Genomic DNA, 23,774 nt, shown 5'->3' on the forward strand with positions numbered 1-23,774 from the left:
TGTTGTTTTTTCTCTCTCTCTTCTTCAAGGCGTTGGTTTCTGCTCTCCCCCTCTACCTTTTTTTATTTCTTTTTTATTTTTTAATATTTTTTATTTTATTTTTTATTTCACCTCACGTTTCATGACACGGAAAAGAAAAGAAAAGAAAGAATAAAAAAAAGAAAGACAACAGAAACGCCGGTCCCCATCAGAAGGCGGACCGACACCGCGCGCAGTTCTCTTGGAGCCGAAAGATACCCCCTCTCCTCTCTCTTCATTACCTTGTTTTCATTCTTATTTTTGGTTCCATGTTAACGTGGAGACGCAAAAAACACACCCCTCCAAGCCTCGCGGCAACTACTGTACATGATCTTTTGACTTGATCATTACCTTACGAGCTCACGTTTTCCCCTTTACTGGTCTTTTCTATTCCCCCTCTCGAGCGGCTTCGGGTCAGTTGGGAGTGAAACGGGGAAAAGGAAAGCCCAACGTCGTCGACAAACCAAAAACAGTCAAATTCTATTACCATTTTACCATTTCAGTCTGTATGAGAATAAGAAACGAGTATCCCAAAACCGAGCCGTCATGCTCTCCGCTTTCCCTTCTCGAGACCGTGTCGTGGGAAGAGGGGCATGGGCGGGGGGTGAGGGGGAACGAGGCTCCCGATCGCAACCGCGAACCACTCGGGCAGCCGTTGGGCGAGGATGCCGTTGGAACCAACAATGATATCCAGAAAAGGCTACTTCATCCGGCCAGGGGAGGGGTTGGTTACATGTGTGTGCCTGTTCATCGATCCATCATCGCGCCTCCGCGCCCTCTGATCCGACATGAGCTCGTACGGGCGACGGACGACCGGAGGAGGGGGTGGCCAACAGAAGCCACCCGCTCCCCCTCCTTGCGTTCCATGGACCCCCGGACTTTGTCTCTTACTGATGACCACCCAAGAGCCTACTATGCGAATGCTCATCTAATGTGGCGCGAGTAATCCACATATCCTGTCTATCCATCCACCCCATTTTGGAGTATCTCCTCCTAAACTTGTGTGACGATGAACTTCACGTTTGCAGACATTTCTTCCCGAGTCTTGGTCCGGCCGCTTTTGACATCGGCGAGTCTCGGTCCAGCTTCAATGAGCTCCATCTGCTACCTATATACCAACCGTAATAGTACAATGCTAATAGACCCTTACAGACATCTTGCCTGACTTTAGTTTGGCTCCCTGCAAAACACGCGCGTCTCTGGGGACAAGGGGACCCGCCTACTACTCGACGTCGTCATCACCGAGCCTCTCCCACCGCGCCGTCGACCCTCAACCCGCCCCGGAACCTCTCCGGGACCCTCGCGACCTCGACCTCCTCGAGCGCGAGCCTCGGCCCCGCGCCGAGCACCTTCTCGCGGTGCCACGGCCCCACGAACATGCCCTCCGGGTCCGCGCCGTCCCGCACCGCCCGCCACGCCCGCACGTCCGCGCCGTCGTACGACGCCGCCACCTCCTCGGCCCCCGACCCGAAGTTCTTGGCCCAGTGCGGCCGCCCGCCCAGGTCCCGCATCAGCCACTCAAACGCCTCGTAGTAGCGCGCCCGGCACGGCGGGTCCGCGCCGTACGGCCGGTACAGCGTCGCGTTGAGGTACAGCGTCGGGCCGTCGGGCCGCGTCGGGTCGAGGTACGGCCGCGCGCCGGCGGCCGAGGGCGACGACGCCCGCGACGTGTCGCTCACGCGCACCTCGACCGGCGCGTGGATTTAGCCCGTCGGCCGAGAAGGGGATGCCGTGCGGCGCGTAGCCCGCGTCGCCCGGCGCGAGGCGGTTCAGCCACGACGACAGCCGCGCAATGGCCTCGGGGCCCCTGTGCAGCGGGATGGCCCACTCGTTGACGTACTGGCTGTACAGGCAGTTCATCAGCAGGGCCTCGCGGCTCGGCTGGACGGCGGAGACGGCCGACCCGTCGCGGAAGCCGTACTGCATGCCGAAGACGAGCCACTCGACCCACGGGAGCACGCGTGGGACGTGCTGCGCGAGGTACAGCAGGTTGTGGTAGAGGTAGTAGCCCAGCGGGCCGTCGTAGTTGCGCCGGGGCGGCGCCGCGTGCGGCTCGTCCGTCTTGTCGGCCTTCCAGACGACGGCCCGGCGGGTGTAGGGGAACCACCAGACGCGGACGAACTCACTCTGGGTCCACAGGTCGCCGGCCCAGGCGTCGAGCATCCGGCGGTCGGCGTCGATGGTCTGGGTCCAGCGCAGGGCGAAGGCCGGCACAGCGCGGAAGGTGACCTCGGTGATGACGCCGAGGGCGCCGAGGGAGAGCAGGGCGGCGCGGAAGAGCGGGAGGTTCTCGTCGCGCGAGCACGACTCGGTCCTGCCGCTGGCCAGGGTGATCTTGAGGGCGACCACGTCCTCGGACATGAGGCCGTGGCGGAGGCTGCTGCCGTGCGTGCCGGTGGAGATGGCGCCGGCGATGGACTGCTGGTTGATGCTGCCGAGGTTGGGCATGGCCAGGCCGCGGCGGTCGAGCGCGTCGCACAGGTCGTAGAGGCGGATGCCGCTCTGCATGACGGCCAGGCCGCTGGCGGGGTCGACGGAGAGGAGGCGGTTGTAGCGGTCGAGGTTGAGCTGCCAGCTCGAGGTACAGGTGATGTGGGAGGGCGAGTGGCCGCAGCCGACGGTGACGAGGCGGCGGCGGTGCTGGCGGGCGAGGTTGACGGCCTTCTCGACCTCTTCGAGCGACTCGGGCTGGATGTAGAGCTCCGGGCGGGAGTGGAAGGTGCCGGCCCACGTGTGATGGGTGTGGCCGGGGCGGGCGCGGAAGGGGACGCCATCGGCGCCGCTCTTCTCAAGCAAGGCGGCCATGGTTGGGTCCATGGCCGGCAAGGCGTCGACGGTCCGCGTGTCCTTTCTCTGGTGGGTGGGTGAGTGAGTGGGTGTACCAAGGCGACGAGTCCTGATAGACTCGGTGCTTGCAGTGATGGTCGGCTCAGTTCGGGTCAGCACCTGGAGCGGTCAAGATGTCATGTAATGCACGATGTCGGAGAAAAGAAGGGAAGACGAAACCATGATTGGTGATTGAAACACTAAATGTCTTTCATCATGTTAGCTCGACCCGCGCGCTGTCTGGGGGAACAGGGCTGGAAACAAGGCGGGATATATAGATGGAATCAGATGCGGGAACAGAGCTTAGCTCAAGATGAGCTCATCCATGTCCCGGGGGACGCGCCGTGATTCGCTGCGCAAAAGTCTTTGAGTCACCGTTTGCGGCGGGTAATCCCGCAGGCTGCATGCTGCAGACAGCTGGGATGCCAACCCATTCCCTGCACCGAGAAGCCTCCGAGGGCTTCACCTCATCTCGTGATGCCTTCACCTACCACGCTCTACATCTATAGACCAGGTTGGTTGACCTTCCTTGATGGCCTTGCAACATCAATGTCAATATGTTGAACCAGTATGTTCTGCATACAGCTACCTACCTCATCACGGCTCGATACCCCTTCCACCCGGAACCAAGCCACTTGGCTTGGCTTGGCTTGTCACTACCAGACATCCTCTCCTCGACTCGCAGAATTGCCCTCAGATTAGCTCTCTTATGTTCTCACGGACAACGACCGATGGGACTCCGCCAAAGTGACTGGATCGACCCTCGTGCTGTCTGCAACTTTGGCTTATTTGGACTTCGTGTCATCACCGGGCAATTCTGTATCGTGTCGCTGCACCGCCGCTTGGCCGGCAGTTCCTGACATCTGCGACGCCCACGTCAGCGACACCCCAACCGCGAGCGCATTGAGAGGGTGGGTCTCAACTTACCGGCCAGCTCCGATTGAAAACTATATACGTCCTGTCATAAGCCATGCTCCAGGGCCGAACCGTACACCCTCCGCGAGGAGGGCCGTGGACTCGACGGGGCTTAGCTTCTAGGCTATGAAGAAAAACTGTCGTCATTGCGGCACGGGATCTCGAGAAACGAGAGCCGGCCGCACACCGGCGCAACGATTGCATCCATGCCGGGGAACGCCTCAGCATGTCTCCTGCTCAGATCTCTGTTCTTTGGTGCTGGTCCTGCCATCGCGTGGAGGGTTCTGTGCAGAACCGCAGCACTGATGATCCCGTAACCCTGATGTGAAAGCTGTCATCACCGCAGGCTGGAGGTGGGTTAAGATATTAAAAGAGACGACCCCGTCCTAGAGGAAGCAAATTTGAACGGAAACGAAGCGAGAGGGGCAAGAATTGAACAAGAGTCTCCAGAAGAGGTTGGGGACAAATGGGTTATCGGGAGGGACTTTGATACCCGAAGTGTCCACCCATGCCTTTGCCACGTCTCACTTGAGATACAGAGCCGCGGAGCTGATGCGTTGGATTGCTGCTGCATAGGAAACTCCTGAATGGCGCACTGCTGACACTCTCGGCACGATCCGTGGGAAAAGGACCGAACACGAAGACTATTCTTGTTAATATGCCCTGCAATATCGTCAGCAACATGGTCCCCATCCAGCGATTCCGGCCGGCTCACCTCTAGCCACGACTCATGGTGGTGCGCTTGGGAATACAAAGTCACAGTCTCCCTTCCGCATGGATACCATGAGATGAACCCGACGAGGCACAATTTGCCTGATCAGAAACGACCGTTGTTGTCGCGGAAACTCGAGGTTTTGTCTGTTGGCAGAAAATCCCAGTGAGGTGATGAAGGAAGGAAGAAAGCGCGACCAGACGCGACGCAGACAGACACGGGAGCTTTGGGCACACACGGTCGCTAGCTAGGTAGGTACTGCCTACTCCGTACAGTGTCCATTCCCCACTCTGACGAGCGACCTGCACCGCCACACCTCACATCCACCGCCACACCTCCGTCCCGATCATCCGTCGCGCCACAGCAGCAGCCACTCCCTGAGGAGGCCGTCTTCTTTCTCCAAAAGGAAGATAACCATCAGTTCGGATAACTTTTGTTCGCATGTACTCATAATATGACCCCGGGTGTCCTTAGTCCTCGCAAGCGTCTATAGTCTATATTTCTCCACCTCGACCGCCTCCTTCAGCCTCTCCTCGACCCGCGCAATCACCTCGGCATCGTACAGGTCCTCCAGCTTGGTATCGTCCTTCTTGAGGTACTCCTTCTCGTGGCGGAGGGCCTCGTCGCGCGTCATGCAGACCAGGTCGCGGAACCGGACGTTGGACCACTTCTGCTCCTCGGCGCCCTCGCCGATCCGCATCTTCGTCGGGCCCGAGGGCCGCCTCCACCGTACGAGCACGAGCCGGTTGATGAGGCCCGTCACCGCGCTACGCCCCTTCCACAGCTCCTCGGTCAGGAACGCCGCGTCGCCGAGCGAGACGGGGATGCGGAGGCCCTTGGACTCCTCGATGCCGTACCGGTGGTGCACGATTCTCGTCTCGGAGCCCTGCACAAACGCCACCACGTCCGTGTACAGCTTGTCGCGGTTCTTCGCCGGGACGTAGTCGTGGGGGTAACCTGAGGGGGGCGTTGTTGTTGGTCAGTCTGATCGAGAGAAGGAGAGAAAAAGAAAAAGAAGTCAAAACGCTGATTGCGGGGGGGCTTTTCTCACCGGAGATGCTGAGGATGACGTGGTTCGCGGCGACGTAGCCAAAGACGGCGGGCATGGTGCCCAGGACGGGGAGGATTCGCACTCGGAACGTGGGCAGGACGCTGAGATCGCCGACGGTGCCCTTCTTGAACTCGTCCTCGGACAGCGGCAGCAGGGCGGCCTTGCCCTCGCCGGCCACCTCGGTCGAGTAGACGACGGGGATCCCGCCGGTAACGCCTTGCAGCTTCAGCTTCCTGCGGGTGGCCCTCGACAGCCCGTCGTCGGTGCTGGCCCCGATATCACCCACGTTCACACGGGTCGGGTCGCCCTTGGCGCCGGCACCCATGCTGGAGATGACGGGAATGCCATGGTCGTGGCAGTACTTGAGCAGGGCGACCTTGGTGTCGATGTTGTCGATGGCGTCGACGACGTAGTCGGGCTTCTGGCCGTCCCCGCCCCAGGGGGCGAGGAGCTGCTCGGCGACGGCGCCTTCGAACTTTTGGTTCTTGAGCTCGTAATTGGCCCAGGGGGCGATGGCGATGAGGCGGCGGTAGAGACACTGGACCTTGGGGATGCCGACGTCGGCGAGGGTGGCCACGGCGTGCCGGTTGAGCGAGCTGAGGGTGACCTGGTCAAAATCGATGAGGCGGAGCTTGGAGACGCCGGAGCGGGCGAGGGCGGCGGTGCAGTGGGAGCCGACGCCGCCGCAGCCGACGACGATGACGAACGAGTTGCGCAGCTTTTGCAGACCCTCGTCCTTCAGGAACACCCTGTTGCGGGCCAGCTGCTCCAGGATGAGCTCCTCGTCAAAGTCGCCGGCCTGCGCCCTCCTCGCGAGAGCCTGGTTGCGAGCATCCTCCTTGTCGATAGGGGGCGACGCGGCGCCGAAGTGGGTGAGCTGTAATGATTTTAGTCCATGGTCGAAGTTGGGCGCGCCGATGAGAGAGGGCAGGAAACTTGACGCACATTTGCGGCTTCTATAGAAGACGACGGGATGGACCTTTTCAAGTGCTCGATGCGTTCCTTTCTTTCGAATGCTTGGTATCCGAAAATGAGACATGCCACCGTCGCGCCTGACAACACCGCCGTGGCAGCTAGTTGTGCATGCGGACTCGATGCCGCTTTGGAGAAGAACGAAGACATATTCAACCTCGCCTTTTCATCATGGAGAGGGAGGGGGATAAATCAAGAGGCTACAAATCAGAGCAGGAGATATATGGTGAGTAACCGTCAACTTGGCCAGTCTTACATATACATATACACTCACGGGACTCTCTCTCTCTTACCAACAATTAAAAAAAACCGGGTCTCAATCGCAAAATCGGGTTTGCGCCATAGCCGGCGGTCAAAGGTCATAAGGGGAGGAAAGGTAAAGAAGAAAATAGTTTAAAAGAAATAAAAATAAAAAGTTGACAAGGTGAGTGGCCAATCAGCAGCCGGAATCCCGGCTTGGGGCGGAACAACCACCCACCGACTGCCCCGACCGCCGCCAATTCCATCCCCACAGCGGCACCGGAATTCTTTTTGGTGGCACCAATTGGCAGCTCACCCCCCCCCGATCGGTACTCAAGCTTCGAGCTCACCGAACAGACCCAAAACTGCATCATCATCATCATCCCCTTCAAACAGAAGGCGTCCCGCAGCCTCGAGATCCGAAGGTTCACACACCCACGAAAATAACCGCGAAGATACATGAATACACCAAACACATAATCGAACCCCCCCCCCCAACCCGGGCCGCCCCTCGCAGCCACGATGCGCCAGCGCCTAGCCCTCCGCCGGATCCTCCTCCAGAGGCTCTTCCGGCTCCAGACCACACGGCCCTTCACGAGCAACACCACGCCCCTCGCCTCGCGCGGCCGGCCGCAGCTCCCCTTCCTCTCGATCCCCGTCGCCTCCTCGCGCTACCCCCGCGTCCGCTACTTCACCACCGAGAAGAAGCGCTGGCTCCGCTACGAGGGCCGCCTGTTCCTCCGCTACAACGTCTCCATCTGGGGCGCCGCCCTGTGCGCCCTCGCCATCGTCTTCCTGCTGAACCAGGAGGCCCTGGAGAAGGAGCACCCGACGCCCCACGAGTGGTCCCTCCTGACCCGCGTCGGCGTGCGCGGCGCCAAGCACGCCGCAAAGGACAGCCAGGGCCACGACGTCGACTGGGTCGAGGTCCTCGTCTCGTGCCGGGAGATGCTCAAGAGGCTCGAGGACCCCGCCGGCGACGGCGCCGGCATCCGCGAGCTCCTCGACGAGCCCCTGTCCATCGAAGGCGTCGGCGCCGCCGGCAAGGACCTGTCCGCCAAGAGCGAGAACTGGAGGCGGGGCTACTACGAGCTGCTGATGCTCCTGGCGCAGGCCTCGGAGCAGCTCGACGGCTGGGTCAGGGACAAGAAGAGCAAATACGTCTTCCCGCCCGAGGTCGTCATCGGCCCCTCGAACCCGCGCCCGAGACCCATCCCGCCCGGCGCCCAGAGCGCCCCCGTGGAGGAGGACTGCGAGCCCGCCTGCGAGCCGGCTGACAACCACTACCTGCGCATCCTCACCACCAGGGGCTTCACGGACCGCCAGAAGATGGACGCCGCCCTGCGCTACGCCTCCTTTCTCGACTACAAGAACCTGCCCGACGCCGCCGAGAGGATGTACCAGTGGGCGCTATCCCTGGCGACCGAGGAGGGCACGGCGCCGTCCGGCTCGCCGCCCCAGGTCGACCCCCGCACCTACACCCTCGTCAACGACAAGCTGTCGCCGCCGCCGTCCGAGAACCTGCTGACCGTCCTCACCTCCATCGCCCTGCACAAGGCCCGCGCCGGAGACGTCAGCGCCGCCCTGCCCATCTTCGTCTCCGTCCTGCGCGCCCGCCGCGCCCTCCCGCAGACGCCCCCCGCGGACCAGGAGCGCCCCTCCGACGCCCGCCCCGCCACTCTCTGGCAGCGCGTCTGGGACCTCGCCCGCCCGCCACGTTACCCACGTCAACGTCTCGACGTGGTCGAGCGCCTGCCAAGACATACGGTGTGCCAAGGAATGGAGAGTCGCCTCAATGGGACACGACCTCCGATTGACCCTGGTATTTCCCGGGTAGCCCGTAGGTAGACTTAGGACCTGGAAAGACCCGGTCGGACGGCAGCAATACCTTTTAAGACTCTCACAGCCCTTCCACCTCGAAGATGACGCATAGTCGGGTTGGATGCCGGTGGCGCTGTCTTAACACTGATCGCCCAGGGAGAGTTTTCGACGCCTCGTTCGACGGTTCCCGCCCCCCCTTCCTGGCCGCCACCCCCCGCCGAGCTCTCTCCTGTTTGTCTTCACGTCTTCAACCCTGTACATCGGCGGAGGATCCTCTTACGCCGCCCAAGGGACGGGCGGGGCGCAGTGCGAACCGCGAGGGAGGGGCCTTCGCGGTGGGACGGCGCTGACGCCGTCGACCTCGCCGAGGAGCAGCTCCGCGCCATTGGCCCGTCGGGCGGCGACGGCGAAGCCCGGCGCACGTGCCGCGAGTGCCTCAGCACGGGGCTGCAGAACTGGTCGACCATGGTCGCGAGGCTGGCCCGGGAGGAGGAGGAGGAGAAGAAGGCCAAGGCCAAGGCGGGTCCCGTCAAATCCGCCTTTGGCTTCTGGAGCGAGGCCAAGACGGCCGCCGACGACGGCGACGAGGGCAGGTGGGTGGCGGAGGAGAAGGTCGTCAAGGAGAGGGTGCGGCGGACGAGGGAGCTGCTGGTGCAGGCCGAGCGGCCCGCCTCTGGGCTGGCCTCTCTGCTCCAGGTGTAAAAGAGGAAAAGAGGAGAAAATCAAAGAAACAGAAGGAAAGACAAAACAGGTGTATGGGGTTGCTGTATCTCCCGGGCGTCAATGTTGCGGTAGGAGCGGCAAGAACTTGTATAATACTGTTCATATTTCAGGGGGGTAATGATACCAGATGAATACCCTCACGTCCACATGCGACAAGCCCATTTACTACTGCGGATTGAAGATTGTTTGCCTGCATCGTATGCAAAAGGGGAACGCCATATTCCCCGGAGACTTGCACGGAGATACAATATGCACGACGGCGAAGAGAATGATTTCTTTGAAAGATGACTACAGTCTCATCCCTCTCCAGGCTGTCCGGGCCATGTCCAGTCAGGACCATACCTCTACGTACGAGATGACCGCTCACGCGGATATTCCGTGTCCGACTCTTCCCAGGGTCTACTCGTCATCCCCTTCACCATGCCCTGTAGCCCGACTATTCGCAATCTCACGAATACCGTCCGAAACTTTGCAATGCCCATGGTCATCGGATATCATGGCATATCCGAGGCTCGGCCTCGCGAACTCGGGCAAACTCTCCCAGGTCTCGTCGAAGCCACCGGCGGCCCACTCCTCCATGGTCGGCACGCGCGGATCGACGGCTATAACCGCCGGGTGTCGGTAATCCTGACCCGCGAGGGCAACTTCCTGGATCCAGTCGAGGATAGGGGCCCGGCTGGTGATAAACATGCGCTCGACGTAGTGTTCCTCGCCGGAGCTGAAGACGGTGCAGCCGTGCTGCGTGAAGGAGGCAGTGTTCGGGTTGCCGCCAGGCCGGGCGAGGGGCGTGAGGGTGGGGGATTCGTCCGTTATGTACGCCCGGGCGCGGCGGGGAAGGAACTCCTTGAGCGGCTCGTGGGAGAGCTCGTCGATGGCGGTCGTGCTGCCGAGGAGCGAGAGCGTGTTGATCCGGTGCCCGAGGACGGACCAGGTGTCTGGGCTGTCGAGGGCCCTGGTTGCGTGGTCGGCGCCGAGGCCGATACCGACGATATCAAGGCGGGCGCTCGAGGGAACGAGCGCGGGGAGAACCTCGTCCAGGATGTATCGAACATGCGCCTCCGTGCTCTCGTTCTTGCTGATCGAGTGAAGCTTCGGGTTGAACGCGCGGCCGTGGTGGACCATGCTCTTTTGCGGCACGGCATGGGCGGAAGTAGGGCTCAGGGCCTTCTTCCCCTCCGGCCACCACCAGAGCTCGCCCGTATTAGCTAAGATGATGCTGGGCGCGGACGGATCAGAGACGGACGACGTCTGACGGGCGATCTCCTGGACGACGGAGACCATGGAGCCCTTGTTGATGCCGCCAGGGCCGTTGGCGACCCGGAGGGCCAAGATACCGAGGTCTTGGCTAGGCTCGCCGAAGACGACGACGACCCGCGACGCCGTGGCCAAGTCCGCGCTGGTGAGGATCGGCACATGAGGAGATGTTTGTTGGGCGCCGATGGGAAGAAGAATCTTTTTCATGCCTTCCTTTTCGAGTCGGTCGTGGACGATATCGCGAACAGCTTCTACTGGGAGTTAGTAGCCAAGGACGAACAATGGGAGACAACTGATTGGTTCCTACCGTTGAAGTGGAAACGCTGGCGGTCGTTTACCCGGCCATTCTTGGTGAGGTAGTACTTGAAGTAGTAGTTGGGGTTCTCGATGTTGCGGATCTCGTCTTGATCGTTGACAAAGTAGCTGCGAGTGTTAGTTTCTCCAACTCTAGACGAGACGAGAGGGAAGACTTGCCCGAGATCCTTGAGGTTGGATGGGAACATGGGGTCCTTGGGGAGACCAAGCCAGCGACGGCGGAACATGGCGGCTTGCGAAGGAGATGATGGTGTTGACAGAGGTACGAGGTTGAAGGCAGATGGATGAGAAGGGATGTGTTCCTGCTTTCCTCAGGAAGAACTCGATGAAGGCACAGGCAGGCAAACGGGTATGAGCGAATGAAAGGGAGGCGCACAACGAGACGGAAGAAGATACGACATGAATCAAAAGACAAACAGGGCAAGGGCGCATAGTCGTCTCGTCTCTTCCTGCCTTACATCGAACACTGGGGCCTCTTCCAACCCAACTTACAGCTGATTGGAGATGTTGTACATTCTTTTCTGGGTGTCATATATTTGTACAAATCTTTACGGTGGATGCGATCAAACTCCCAAACCCAACCCATCTATGAGCGCCTGAGCACGTAGACATCTCCCGCCCTTTGGAAGAGCGTGCCAAACACTTTGTATTGTACAGTGGCACTCCCACGCCCGCCATACTGCTCTGTATCGTCCACCCTCCCATATACATCCCTTTACCAACTGGCCTTCTTGACACCGGGCAGGTTACCCTCGTACGCTTGCATACGGAAGTTGAACTATAACCGAGTGTTAGAACACGGTGTTGGCGCCCCCCGACGGAAATGCCTCGTTGACATACCCTCGACATCTTGAATTCGCGGAAAACACCCCTGGACTTGCCGCCCATGACGCAGCGGTTGCGGATCTGCGTCGGCCGGGTGTAGCAGTGCATCTGGCCCAGCTGGAGCTGCGCCTCGGCGCGCACACGCGGAGGGAGCGTCGTGTTCCGGATGATGTAGCGGAGAGCTTGTCTGTCGCGGGGTGGGTTGCCTTTGTCAGTCTTTTTGGTCTGCGCAGCGTCTCGCGGCGTGGGTGGTTTCTGTCTGCGCTGGCTCACCTCTCGGGTTCGTGCTCCATGAAGACCTGGCGCTTCGTGTGGTCACGAATCGTCCGGATGTTGATGAAACAGCCCAGGTCGAGCTTCTTGGCGCGGAACATTGACATTTTGGCGGCGGTGGTGGCGGGATTGGGCGGGTATGTCACTGGTCGTGTCATCGAAAAGTCGAGCTTGGAAGCTCGAATTGAAGTTCGCGACGGTCACGTGCCGCCTTATCTTATCGGCCCCGCTCACCGAGCTCACCAGGCCCAACTAGTCCATCTGAGTGAGGCCTGGATATCATCAAACATTGATTGTAAAGCAGCTCCGCCACTGTCCAAGTTTGGGACAAGGAGTAATTAGACCAATTTGATGCGTCTGGTATGATGCCGCTCCAATTGGCGAGAAATATCATTTTTTTGGTATTCGATTAACCGTAAGCCATCCGAGAACGCCAGCCGTCATCACAGGGCCATGACTGAACTCCCAACGTTGAAATATGATATAGCAGCCGTGCAGCGTTCCAAAAGCGAGCATTTTCCCTCCAAAAAAAAGTTATTGAAGCAGTTCTCATCGTACGCGGAAAGCCAGCGTACGACTTGGCTGCTATAATTGGTCCAGCAGCTTCTGCCGCCGCCTGTTGATCAGCTCCTCCTGCACCTCTTCCAGAGTCGGCAACTCCCAGCCCTTTCCATCCCCGGTGTCGCCTGGCAATGGCTCCCAGTCGGGCGGCGGCTGCTGCTTGCCTGTCTTGGACATGTGCTCGAACGCTTCTTCTTCCTTGGCAAGCTCGTACGCAAGCAGTTCCTGATCCTCCTCGTCTGGTGCGTAGCCGTAATAGGCGGCGTCGACCTGTTTCCGCAAGTCGTCTCTCGTTTCCAGAGGCTTCTCGTCCGTAGCCTTGGCCTTGGCGGCTTCGAATAACTCCTTGACGCCGGGGAGGTCTCTCGCTCGTCCAAAGTAGCGGTACCCCTTGCCTCCTCCCGGTATCTCTCGGCCTTGCTCGTCGTATATCTTGCCGCCCCCGCGCATGTAGTTTGGACCGCCGAGGTTTCGTATTTGCACCTCCCACATGTACTTCTCTCGCATGAGCTTGTTGATCTCGTCGTTGAGGTCGCGGATCTGGTAGTCGCTCAGTGCCGTGTCTTGGATCTTGGAGACCTTGCGCGAGATCTCCTTCAGCACCTGGCCACGCCATTTTTCGCAAGAGGGTATCGAGTCGACTTCGGTGATGACTCTCGGCCGCCTTGTCCGGCCGATGTCGATGATGCCCAGGTCTGCTGCTTGCGCTTCGCGGAAGCGAAAGAGCATGCTCTGCGCCTTTTCCGAATTTCGCGCCTGCACATGTTAGCTGATTTGGTGCCCTAAGAGCGATTCCACCATGCACTTACCATTTTGAGAGCTCTAGAGACCGAGAGAGAGGTCGGGCTTCTAGGGAATAGAGTCGATTTTGGCCGCGGAGGTAGAAAGTCGCACGGTGGCAGGGCCCTTTTGCAATCTTCAGAAAGCTTTCGGCTGTTAATGTTGCGCGCCGGGCACACACAGACCTCCCATTCCCTTTCCCATTCCCTTTCCACCCCCCCCACACACATCCCAATCAGCCCACGCCTCCAACGGGGAACCTACCCACCGAGGTACGTACCCTCAGTGCTCTGCTCTGCTCTGTACAGGTATTAACGCACCCTTTGCGCTGCCACCTTCAGAGTGACGTGCGAGCTTCCTTCACACACTTTCGGAGCTGTCCATCTCCACGACAAGCTCAGAAACCTCCCCGTCACCCCAAATCACAATGCGCCTTACGACGCTGCTACTTGCAGCTTCATCGCTCGTCGGCGCCGTCTTCGTCGATGAGGTTGGCGATATCGATTACCACCACGAACTCATCGGCGTCCCCCAGGTCGAAACCACTCTGTTCCACAAGCCCCGGCGCGACGATAAGGCTTCTCTGCTCTATACCCTCAGCGATGTCGGCGTGCTCGGTGCTGTCAACCCTAGTAATGGCGCTGTCGTTTGGCGCCAATTCCTGACGGGAGATATTACCTATGGTGGCGGACACTTGCGCGCGGCCGAGGGCGAGGACTGGGTTGTATCAGCTTACGGCAACTCGGTGCATGCCTGGAACGCCTTGTCGGGAAGGAACGCTTGGTGGATCGATTTTGAGGGTGAGATCCGTGATCTCGAGGTGATGGAGCTGACGGAGAACGGTCGCAAGGATGTTCTGGCGCTCTTTGAGGACGCCGACGGCACTACTGTCCTGAGAAGGATCAACGGGGGCGACGGCAGCCTGGTTTGGGAGTTCAAGGACCCGAGCAACACCACCCCGCTACAGGTTTCCAACAACATCGAGAACATCTTTGTCGTCAGCCTCTACGGTGCCCAAGGCATGTGGGGTGTGCGCGTGTCTGTCCACGACACTCTCACTGGCAAGCGCATCGACGACATCAACCTCGGCAGCAAGGGCGACGTTGCAGACAAGAAGGACGTCATGTTTGTCGGCGCCAACTCGGCATCCCCCATTGTCGCCTGGCTCGACAGCGAACATACGAAGCTCAAGGTCAACGTTTTGGGCACAAAGTCAAAGCAGGAATTCCCTCTGCCGTTCGCCAAGACGCTGGACGTCGCCATCCATGCCCCGCATCACCTCAACGCCGAGCCGCACTTCCTGGTCCATAGCAGATCCGCCGACAGCCACAAGGGCGAGGTGTACCACGTCAACATCAAGAACAACGCAGTCGCCAAGCACCACGAGCTTCCCGTGCTTCCGGGCCTGGGCGCCTTCTCGACTAGCTCGGATGGCGCCAACGTTTGGTTCACTCGCATCACCCAGGAGGAAGTCATTCTGACGGCTTCGAGCTCCCACGCCGTCCTCGGAAAGTGGGCCTTCAAGGAAGGCTCAGAAAGCGTCACCGCAATCCACGCCGTTTCCGAGGTCATCAAGAAGGCCGCCGACAATTTTGCCGTTCGCTGTGCCGCAGTCACCACCTTGGACGACTGGGTCCTTGTCCGCAACGGAGAGCAGGCCTGGATCCGTCCCGAGGGCCTCACCGGCGGTGTTGCCGCTGCCTTCGCCGAGATCCCCGAGAGCGAGGATCTGGCCAAGACCCTCGAGGCCGAGGCCCACGACAACGTCGTGTCCGCCTACATTCACCGTCTCAAGCGTCACTTTGATGACCTCGCTTACCTGCCGGACTACCTCGCCTCGATCCCCCAACGTCTGGTCAGCAGCATCACGGGAGCTGAACTGTCTTCCAAGACGGAAGGTCTCGCCCGCGATGCCTTTGGTTTCAACAAGATTGCCGTTCTGGTCACCCGGCGTGGCAAGCTCTTTGGCCTTGACGTTGGCAAGCACGGAAAGGTCATCTGGAAGCTTCACGCTGCTCAGATCCCCTCATGGGATGCATGGGATGTCCAGGGCATCTTTGTCGAGGATGCAAAGACCCAAGTCACTGTGCGAGGCTACTTCGGAGAGTATGTCGTTGCCAAAACCGACACGGGAAAGCTGGTTGATTCCATGCCCCAAGGCTCCTGGGTCCAAACGCAATCTGCCGTTGTCGTTGATAGCGCATCCGGCCAGTGGCTTGCCCCTGTCGGGTACGGCGGCGCCATCGGCGATGTTCCTGCCGAATGGGCGCCGACGCAGACCGTTGTCGTTCGCGGCCTGAAGGGCGAACTCAAGGGCCTCACCTTCATCATCGAGGATGGCACCGGAAAGGAACAGGTCGCTTGGGAGTTTTCTCCCCCTACTGGATACGAAATCGTCAACGTCGCAACACGGCCCGCCCACGACCCGATTGCGTCCATCGGCCGCGTTCTCGGTGACAGAAGGGTCAAGTACAAGTACTTGAACCCCAACACCATCGTCGTCTCTGCGTACAATGCCGCCGAGACGACCCTCAACGTCTACGTTGTTGACTCGGTCTCGGGCCTGGTTCTTCACACCGCCACTCACGAGGGGGTTGATGGCACCAAGAATGTCGAGTGCACACTGGCCGAGAACTGGTTCGCGTGCACATTCTTTGGCGAGTACGCCCTCAAGGACGATGCGGGTCAGCCTCTTTCCGGCCAAACCCTCAAGGGTTACCAAATCGTCGTTTCCGACCTGTACGAGAGCGACTACCCCGACGACCGAGGCCCGCTGGGGGATGCTGCAAACTTCTCGTCAACCGAGCCCATTGATACCCCCACTGCCCCCCCCCTCCCGTCGGTGATCAGCCAAGCTTGGATTCTCTCTGCTCCCATTGCTGCTCTGGCCGTCACCCAGACACGCCAGGGCATCACCAGCCGTCACGTGCTCGGCTATCTGCCCCAGTCCCACGCCATTGCCGGGCTTCCGCGCCAGCTGCTCGAGCCGCGCCGGCCTGTGGGGCGCGACCCGACACCCGCCGAGATGGAAGCCGAAGGCCTGGTCAGGTACCACCCGGCCCTGGAGATCGACCCTAGACAGGTCATCACCCACCAGCGCGACGTCATCGGTGTCAAGAAGATGGTCACCTCGCCCACCATCGTGGAGAGCACCAGCTTGGTCTTGGCGTATGGTGTCGATGTGTTTGGCAGCCGCGTCGCCCCCAGCTTCACCTTTGACATCCTCGGCAAAGGCTTCAACAAGATTAGCCTCATCTCGACCGTGCTCGCGCTCACTGCCGGTGTTGCGGTGCTGGGTCCCATTGTAAGTACCTCTTCTTCGGCCTGAAGAGAGCCGACCTTCCTACTAACGACGACTGCAGGTGCGCAAGAAGCAGACAAACATGCGTTGGGCGTAGAAAAGCAGAGTATATGATAGGAATGAAGTAATTGAATTCGAGTTTATGCAACGTCTCCGACAGGAACCTTGTTCCGCGCCTCGTGTTGGTGTTTTGGACAATGATGGATGAGACAGTCCCGTGGCTGCTGCCAACGAACGGGGATGTTGCTGTCCCTCTGCGTGCGTTGTAACATGGCCGATATCGACCCTGCACTGCCCTCCAGCTTGATCTTGTCCACCTGGTTGGCATTGGTCGTAGGTAGAATCATTTAGATTGGCGACCATGGCCGCGTCCCTCGACACGTCAAGTGCCGCGCCGCCCTCGACGTGGCACCGCCGATAAGGATGAGTGTCTTTCGTCCAGTCGAGCTCGGACTTGACGATACAGTTCAAGGAGCTTACTCTGCCACGGTCTCGAAGACCAATGCCTTGGGGTAGTTACGGACACCTCACGCGAGTGGGGGGTTACTGATGTTTGAGCTGGTTCATGCGGGTTGTGAGGGAGAGAGTACGGTTAAGACGGGTGGGCCAGGTTTTTTTCTTCGATTAAGCAACTTGGTAAAAGCTTTGAATTTGGGCTGTCAAGGTATCGACAGCGGCGTGTAGACTCGGTCGCGACGGGGTAGGAGGAGGGAGGGAGGGAGGGGGAACGTCACAACGGAGGGCGTGTGGAGTGAAACTTACACGATGGTAAAGAGAGGGAGTGTCGGTCATCGCTAGTCACTTGCAAATTGTTGGCAGTACGTCCAGCAAAGAAAGAACAAAAAGAAAGAAAAGGAGAAAAAAAACATAAAGAGGCTAGGCGCCATTCTGCTCCTACAGTCTTCACTGACTCGAGACCGGCAAAGCTGAGGTGTCTCTCAAGAGTCTTTCAATCGTGTGCCGTCATGGTTCGACATCAACAGAGCCTATCCGGCTAAGTCGGCTCGCCATGAAGATTCAAAACCACGAATCGACTGTTGCTGTAAACATGCTGCCTGTCCGAGTTCCAGGCCCAACCGATATGTCGTTGACTCGAGGCCCTTTCACCGAGAAAATCCCCATCGTTACAGCCCTTCATGCGAAAAAAAAAAAGAGAGAGAGAGAGAGAGAGAGAGAGAACGGTATTCAGACGTGTGTTCACTTGATGACGATTGCCTTCCTGGGACAGATAGGGGACTCGTTCACAGTGGAGACTGAGAAGAGCTATCCATGATCAGATTAGATGCCCGTCCTCAACTGTCAAACCACCGGGCCGTCGCCCGGCCGAACTCTATTGCCATCCGGTCCACCCTTTTACACCACAAGACATCAGACCAACATGGCACGACCCCCCGCAGCATTACGTAGGGCGGGAATCCACATCAGACGGTTGGAGCAGTCACGTCGAATAGCAGGGATGTGTCAGTAGCCTTTAACAGTCTGACAGTGTGGTGTCCGGCCGCCCTCACCGAAGGCGTCCTACACTCCACGTCCCGGCCCCCTACACTTTCGGGTATTTTTGCTGCTGCTGCTGTTGTTGTTGTTGTTATTGTTGTTATCAGCATCCATGGTGATGGAACTAACAGCATATTCGACGAAAGGCGAGGATTTGCGGTGTAGCCTGCTCGTGGCAAGGCAACCCCCCCCTCGTTCAACAACGAGGCCCTGACCGAAGTCAAGGTTCCCACCACAAACATTGCAAGAGAAAAAGACTCTTCCCGGGCAAGGCTTCGTTTGGAAAGATTCGGAACCCCATGAATGCGATCTGCCGCGGCTGTACGGCCTTCTTTGGGCGGGGAAACGGGCGCCCTGGGTGCACTTTTGTCTGCGACCACTCTAGTAACCCTTGACAATGTCGTTGATGCTGCAGTTCAATGGATGCCTTACTGCGGCCGTCCACTAGACCAGGACCAAGGTACGACCAGACACATGCGGTGTGCGGGCACTTGGGAGATGCAGCTTTCCCTCCGCTTGTCTACTGCATGGTCCTTTGTGTGTATCGCTGTTCTTGCATGTTTTATCGACAGCCCTGTCCTTCAAGGCCGAGCAAAGCGCATTACACATACACGTGGGCAGGCCGGAACCGGCGGTGCCAAGCCGCCTTATGCTGTTGTTCTGAGCCGAAAAGGGTGGATGTATGCGTTCGGTCATGTCGGTGGACGCATGGGCCTTTCCCAGAGGGGAGAGGCTCCGACGCCAACAAGGGATTGTATTTATATTCCATTTCTTATTTTTAACGAGGCTGCAACAATGAGAACCGGAACGATGATGGACTGTATATATCTCGAGGAACTGGAGGGGTAAAGAGAAGGGAGGCAGAGATTGTCGGGTCTCCCCTGGTCAATGTTCGCGTACACACCGCTCGTTTGCTAGTTCCGTTTTTTCTTCTCCCGCTTTCCAGCTCTTCGAGGAAGAAGGCTGGTAAGTAGCGGCAGCAGCTGCAGGAAGTTTAACCCGACTGCGGTCTAGCAAACATCAACCATGCAGAATCCGAATATCAACGGGTCCCCCGTAGCCTGACGCCCGCACCGGCGTCCCGCCCGGGGCTTGAAGACGGTCAAGTTCCTCACCGCTCCCCCATTATAGGCGTCAGGGGATTTTTTTTCCTTTCTTTCCCGCACAGCGCGTCTCTTGTCTCGAAAGCCCTACGCTCCCCTTCAGAGGGACGTTCACCGACATCTCGGTAAAGTGAAATAGACTCGACATACGCATGACAGCCCCGTCCCCCCGCTCCCGAGCGCAAGTGCCAAGATCCTTGCGACGCCGAACCCTGGTCATGGGACCCCCCGGGAGTCCGAGGCTTCGGGCTTCCGTCCATGGGTTACGTCCCACAAGGCAACGACGCTTGGAATCATGGGGCAGCAACACATGCCTTAGGGTTAGCACACAAAAACGATAAAAAAAAGGTTTCTCTCGTGGAACTCCAGCCCCGAGAACTGCGGATTGTTGATCTTGATCAACGCCTTACATCTGACGGCGCACTCGGGGAGGCTTAGACGGAGTGCGCGTACGACAACGGCAAGGTCACCTGCCATGGCGTGTTCGCCTTCATTGTTCCTGGTCAAGAAACAACCCCCCCCTCCTTGGCGTTGTGCGTTCCGCAAAGGCGACAGATTCATGAGATTTGTACGCCTCTGCTGCCTATGTGGGGGATGACAAGGGACCCCTCAAGTTCATGTTGTAGCCGAAGCTGTGTCACCGATGCATGTCTCAGCGCTTTACCGTAACGTCGATTAAGGATGCGCGCTTTTCTTCGAGCAACACCAGGTCTCTGTGCGATGAATCTGGTCCGAAGGTGCATCACGACCTGCATTTTACTTGGTATGTCCCACAGGCGGCGAGGCTGAAACATACTGATATGTAGGGATATGGAATGGATAACAGCCGCTTTTTTCCTTCTTCCTCTTCTCTGCTCAACCAGGAGCGCACAGAGACAGAGGAGGAGACGAACCCGTGGAACCTGCAGAAAAGGACCCGCAAGAAGGAAGTTGTTGCCTGGATGGAGCGTGTTCCGCAGACAGAGTTCCCCGCCGTGTCGCTCACCGTCTCGCGGTACCACCGATCCGAGACCTGTGACTCCTTCGTAGGCATCCTTTCCCGCCGGTGCCTCAGCTTTTGTTGGGGTAATAGGATTTCTCACTGTCTCGTCGTGAGGCGCTGGACCGGTATGTAGGTAGTGCGAGGCGTAGAATCCTAGGCGTTGCCTTGTTCGGTCGATCGTCTTCGTCGAGCACCCGAGTGTCGAGGCTGCCTGCCATCGTGTGTTCATTTCGTGGGCCGGACGGCAGATCTGCCCGTTGAGGCGGGGGATAAACAAAGACCATCGTAGGACCCTGGATGAGCCTAATGGACTAGACTACCCGCTAAAGATCACTTCCCCGCGGCGCGCCTGCACATAGTTTCCCGCGGCGTCGTTCAAATGCCAGATCGGCCGCTCGAGCTGGCCTCTGGCAGTACGGCCAATGAGAACGGGGGTCCCGCCAATGCTCTTGCGTTTCATTCGGCAGACCTCTTAGTGTCTTCCTTCCCCTGGCGAGCCATGGCTTCGCATGAGCACTCCAGCAATCCGAGTCCAATAGGACATCGTATGAGGCATACATGCCTCCATCAGACCGAATGCTTTTGGTCACAAATGACAGACGCGCGGGCCGCTAGAAAGCAGGCCTTGCGACGCGGGTAGCAGACGTGCATCCGCTGATGCGCATCCTAAGCAAAACGCGTAGGTAAAGCGGCAGCCCGTCTCGAGCTAAGAGATCACGGGAGCCCAGCAACCCAACCAGGAAGCTGACTAGCTCCTACAGCCTCAAGATTTCAGGCTTTTGACAGCCCTGTTTTTTTTTTTTTCCCCCGCATTTGAGGTGCCCTAGTATCTGGTATGTCTCCGATATGGGCCACGACAATGCTCCTATTCGATCCCCTCACCTGTGAGGCTCCGAATGGCAGGATGCCACGACTGCGAACGGAGAGACTGCTGCGAAACAGGGCCCGATATTGATGGATATGGTCCAACCCTGGACGCCTCCAAATGAAGGGTCGTTGACGCTCCAAAATACAAGTTCACAGGGCGTACGTGGAGCATGCCATGTGTCAAGGCAACCATCGTATCCTCTCGGGTCGCAGTAATGTAACGATATGACGGCGCTGAGTTGTCTCCGAGGCTGGATGGTGGTGCAGGACGAGACGCTCTCTGCCGTCGGCTCGTTCTCGCGTGACGCGTTGGGTCGATGTGACCCGTAACAGTCACATTATGACCAAAGTCCCGAACTTGAGAGAGACGAAAGGCTTGTCGGGCAGCATGCTCTTCAACGGCGTGTGATGTGTGAAAACCGGGCTCGTTGTTGCCCAAGACCGGGGGGCGGTTCGAATGTCGTCTCAGCTTTAAAACTGTGAAACATCGGCCAGGCGTTCTTGTGCGACCGAAGCCAGGCCAAAAGAGGGAAAGCCGATGTGGATGGCATGCCCACTTTGGGGAGTTTCGCTTGGAGGAAACGGGCGCGTCAAACGTGACGACCCGAAAGGAAGAGACCTCGTGTCGCGGCTCGTCCGGTTCTGCTGGCGGCAACGGAGCATGCCGCAAGCCCCCCTCTCGGCACCATCGGAAACCCCACACCTCCCCGTCTTCTCGGGCCGTCATGTGTGATCCACCCGACCGGCGCCGTAGGGCTTGGTCATTCTCCCGCCACCGGCCGGCTGTCTTTTTTCTCAAACGTCACCGCGTTTGTAAAGTCCCAAGTAAAGGAAATCATGTGATCGACACAAAAAAGGGGGGGAGGCTGCGAGCTGCTGCCCTATTGGGGGGCCTGAAAGATACGAGGCGGCTGGGCTGAAGTCTGCGACGTTCCTTGATGCCTGCAAAGCAAAGCATTACATTGACGACTTGGCCTATCAACGACGGCCGAAGACAAGCAACAGATTGACTTCAAATCCCGCCCCCAAGTCTGACGTAGTGAGCCAGTGAGAAGGCGCATATCTATTACAGTGCAAGGGGCGTCAGGGGCGAGAAAAGAAAGCAATGGTAAAACCCCCCCTGTCATGCATAGAGCACCGGCCTACACAACATCGTTTGCTCGTGCGGGAAGGGACTCCAATGTTCCAATATTGCACAAAAAAAAAAAAAAAAAAAAAAAAAAAGACAAACAAGTAGTGGCTTCAAGCTGAGCGTTGTTGGTGCGACAGGAGCACACTTCAAGCGAGTGAGAGCCAACAAAGGTTGATGATGTTTTTGAAAAGAAACAAGACGGACGGACCAACAGCCGCTGGACGATTCGATTTACCAAGGTTGCCAAGTCGCAAAAGAACAACTCGCAGACAAACGGGCGCCGAAGCCTTGCTTCCAGTCTTGGTCGCATAACCGAGACCGTAAGGAGAAGCGACCGCCGCCGCCCCCTTTTTGATAGACCAAGCAGCGGTCCACGATACCCCCCGCCCCCCCTTCTTCCCCTGCTGAATGATCGAGGCAGCCCAACACAATAGCCTTGGCTGGGCAACCTCCTATTGACATCCAATTGGAACTTCGATGGAAGGGATGTCCAGATCGAGACCGAGTTGTTGGTGGGCCTGTAGGGCAAAGGCCAGTCAATCAATTTTGAAAAAAAGCCGGTGACGCCTTGCCCATACGACCAGAGGCAGCTACCCCCGTGCCGGTTTCGGTGTTGCCCCCCCTGAGACGGCAGCCTGCCGAGGAGGCTGCATCATCAGGCGGAAACTCGAAAGACACTTGTCGATCAACGGCTATCCGGCGAGGGCGCGCACACGAGACTGAATGAGAAAAGTGAGAACAGTCGCGCTTCCGCAGGCCACACTGGCTAGCCGCGGGACGCCTTGTCTGGGGGGTTTGTCGTTTGCTAGCGCCTGGTCGCAACTTGCTGGCGTCCCAGCCGGTGATTGCACCAGGGCTTGGCTACATATCACCGGACTCTCTTAACAAAGCGCGTGGCGGGCGTATTGCTGCCTTTTTTTCCCTTTCAGCGGAGATGAGCATGTGCCCGCCGGGCGCGTGTGTTGCTCTCGAAAAAATGGCTTCCGGTTTCGGGATAGGCTCACCAACGACTACGAGCCAGCGGTCCCAACTTGACGGGTAGCTGCGCATCTCCGCAAGGCCATGATCCAACACGAAGAGGCGTCGGCTCGGGGCACGCGCCGTGGGGTTGCCTCTCGTTGCCTCCTAGGACAAGCCGGTCGTTAGCCACGATCGGGAGATTGCTGCGTGACAAGCGCGAGACTTCCACAGGTTGCGTGTCGTAGCCTGGAACCAGAAACCAGGTGATGGTGGTGAGATGTGCGTAAGGTGACACCGTAGATGATAGGTAAAAAAGGCAAACAGCCCAGGCTGGATATTGTCGATATCCGTGGGGCCACTGACATGGTCGTAAATTTTTCTTCATCGGTAGCCCGGGGCGAGACGAGCTAGGCAGACACGAAGGAAGAATGAATGTTGGCCCGTAAAACAGGTTCGGTCATTTAACAGGAAAATTCTGTACCATACATGCTTTAAGATTGAGAGGCGAACCGGATGCTGAACAAGTGGTATGATGATGGTTGGAACTTGGATTGTCAGATCAAAGTTGGTAAAGTGAGACAATTGGGGGGAAACATAGTACGGAGTATGGGTCCACAGATAGGTATGCACAACAAGGCATCCTCGTCAG

General features: G+C 58.5%; 8 protein-coding genes across 8 annotated transcripts; 3 read left to right on the forward strand and 5 right to left on the reverse strand.

Moving 5' to 3' along the window:
- Positions 1 to 1,256: 1,256 nt before the first annotated feature.
- GLRG_07825 (sugar 1,4-lactone oxidase) lies at positions 1,257 to 2,823 on the reverse strand (the record flags this gene model as incomplete). The annotated part of the gene is made up of 2 exons (XM_008098510.1): positions 1,257 to 1,535; positions 1,594 to 2,823. The coding sequence occupies 2 exons, from the start codon at positions 2,821 to 2,823 to the stop codon at positions 1,257 to 1,259; spliced, it is 1,509 nt and encodes a 502-aa protein (XP_008096701.1).
- A 2,135-nt stretch (positions 2,824 to 4,958) lies between these two features.
- On the reverse strand, positions 4,959 to 6,644 carry GLRG_07826 (ThiF family protein; the record flags this gene model as incomplete). The annotated part of the gene is made up of 3 exons (XM_008098511.1): positions 4,959 to 5,428; positions 5,523 to 6,399; positions 6,468 to 6,644. The coding sequence occupies 3 exons, from the start codon at positions 6,642 to 6,644 to the stop codon at positions 4,959 to 4,961; spliced, it is 1,524 nt and encodes a 507-aa protein (XP_008096702.1).
- Positions 6,645 to 7,256: 612 nt separating this feature from the next.
- Positions 7,257 to 9,257, forward strand: GLRG_07827 (uncharacterized protein; the record flags this gene model as incomplete). Its single annotated transcript, XM_008098512.1, has 2 exons — positions 7,257 to 8,574; positions 8,668 to 9,257. The coding sequence occupies 2 exons, from the start codon at positions 7,257 to 7,259 to the stop codon at positions 9,255 to 9,257; spliced, it is 1,908 nt and encodes a 635-aa protein (XP_008096703.1).
- Positions 9,258 to 9,677: 420 nt separating this feature from the next.
- On the reverse strand, positions 9,678 to 11,074 carry GLRG_07828 (Arb2 domain-containing protein; the record flags this gene model as incomplete). The annotated part of the gene is made up of 2 exons (XM_008098513.1): positions 9,678 to 10,783; positions 10,840 to 11,074. The coding sequence occupies 2 exons, from the start codon at positions 11,072 to 11,074 to the stop codon at positions 9,678 to 9,680; spliced, it is 1,341 nt and encodes a 446-aa protein (XP_008096704.1).
- A 488-nt stretch (positions 11,075 to 11,562) lies between these two features.
- GLRG_07829 (ribosomal protein S14p/S29e) lies at positions 11,563 to 12,052 on the reverse strand (the record flags this gene model as incomplete). The annotated part of the gene is made up of 3 exons (XM_008098514.1): positions 11,563 to 11,625; positions 11,688 to 11,859; positions 11,946 to 12,052. The coding sequence occupies 3 exons, from the start codon at positions 12,050 to 12,052 to the stop codon at positions 11,563 to 11,565; spliced, it is 342 nt and encodes a 113-aa protein (XP_008096705.1).
- A 478-nt stretch (positions 12,053 to 12,530) lies between these two features.
- Positions 12,531 to 13,318, reverse strand: GLRG_07830 (Isy1-like splicing family protein; the record flags this gene model as incomplete). Its single annotated transcript, XM_008098515.1, has 2 exons — positions 12,531 to 13,262; positions 13,316 to 13,318. The coding sequence occupies 2 exons, from the start codon at positions 13,316 to 13,318 to the stop codon at positions 12,531 to 12,533; spliced, it is 735 nt and encodes a 244-aa protein (XP_008096706.1).
- Positions 13,319 to 13,713: 395 nt separating this feature from the next.
- Positions 13,714 to 16,684, forward strand: GLRG_07831 (uncharacterized protein; the record flags this gene model as incomplete). Its single annotated transcript, XM_008098516.1, has 2 exons — positions 13,714 to 16,590; positions 16,649 to 16,684. The coding sequence occupies 2 exons, from the start codon at positions 13,714 to 13,716 to the stop codon at positions 16,682 to 16,684; spliced, it is 2,913 nt and encodes a 970-aa protein (XP_008096707.1).
- Positions 16,685 to 19,999: 3,315 nt separating this feature from the next.
- Positions 20,000 to 20,299, forward strand: GLRG_07832 (uncharacterized protein; the record flags this gene model as incomplete). The annotated part of the gene is made up of 1 exon (XM_008098517.1): positions 20,000 to 20,299. One exon carries the CDS (start codon positions 20,000 to 20,002, stop codon positions 20,297 to 20,299), a length of 300 nt encoding a protein of 99 aa, XP_008096708.1.
- Positions 20,300 to 23,774: the final 3,475 nt, after the last annotated feature.

Source organism: Colletotrichum graminicola (genome assembly GCF_000149035.1).
Source record: "Colletotrichum graminicola M1.001 genomic scaffold supercont1.34, whole genome shotgun sequence".
Taxonomy (NCBI): domain Eukaryota; kingdom Fungi; phylum Ascomycota; class Sordariomycetes; order Glomerellales; family Glomerellaceae; genus Colletotrichum; species Colletotrichum graminicola.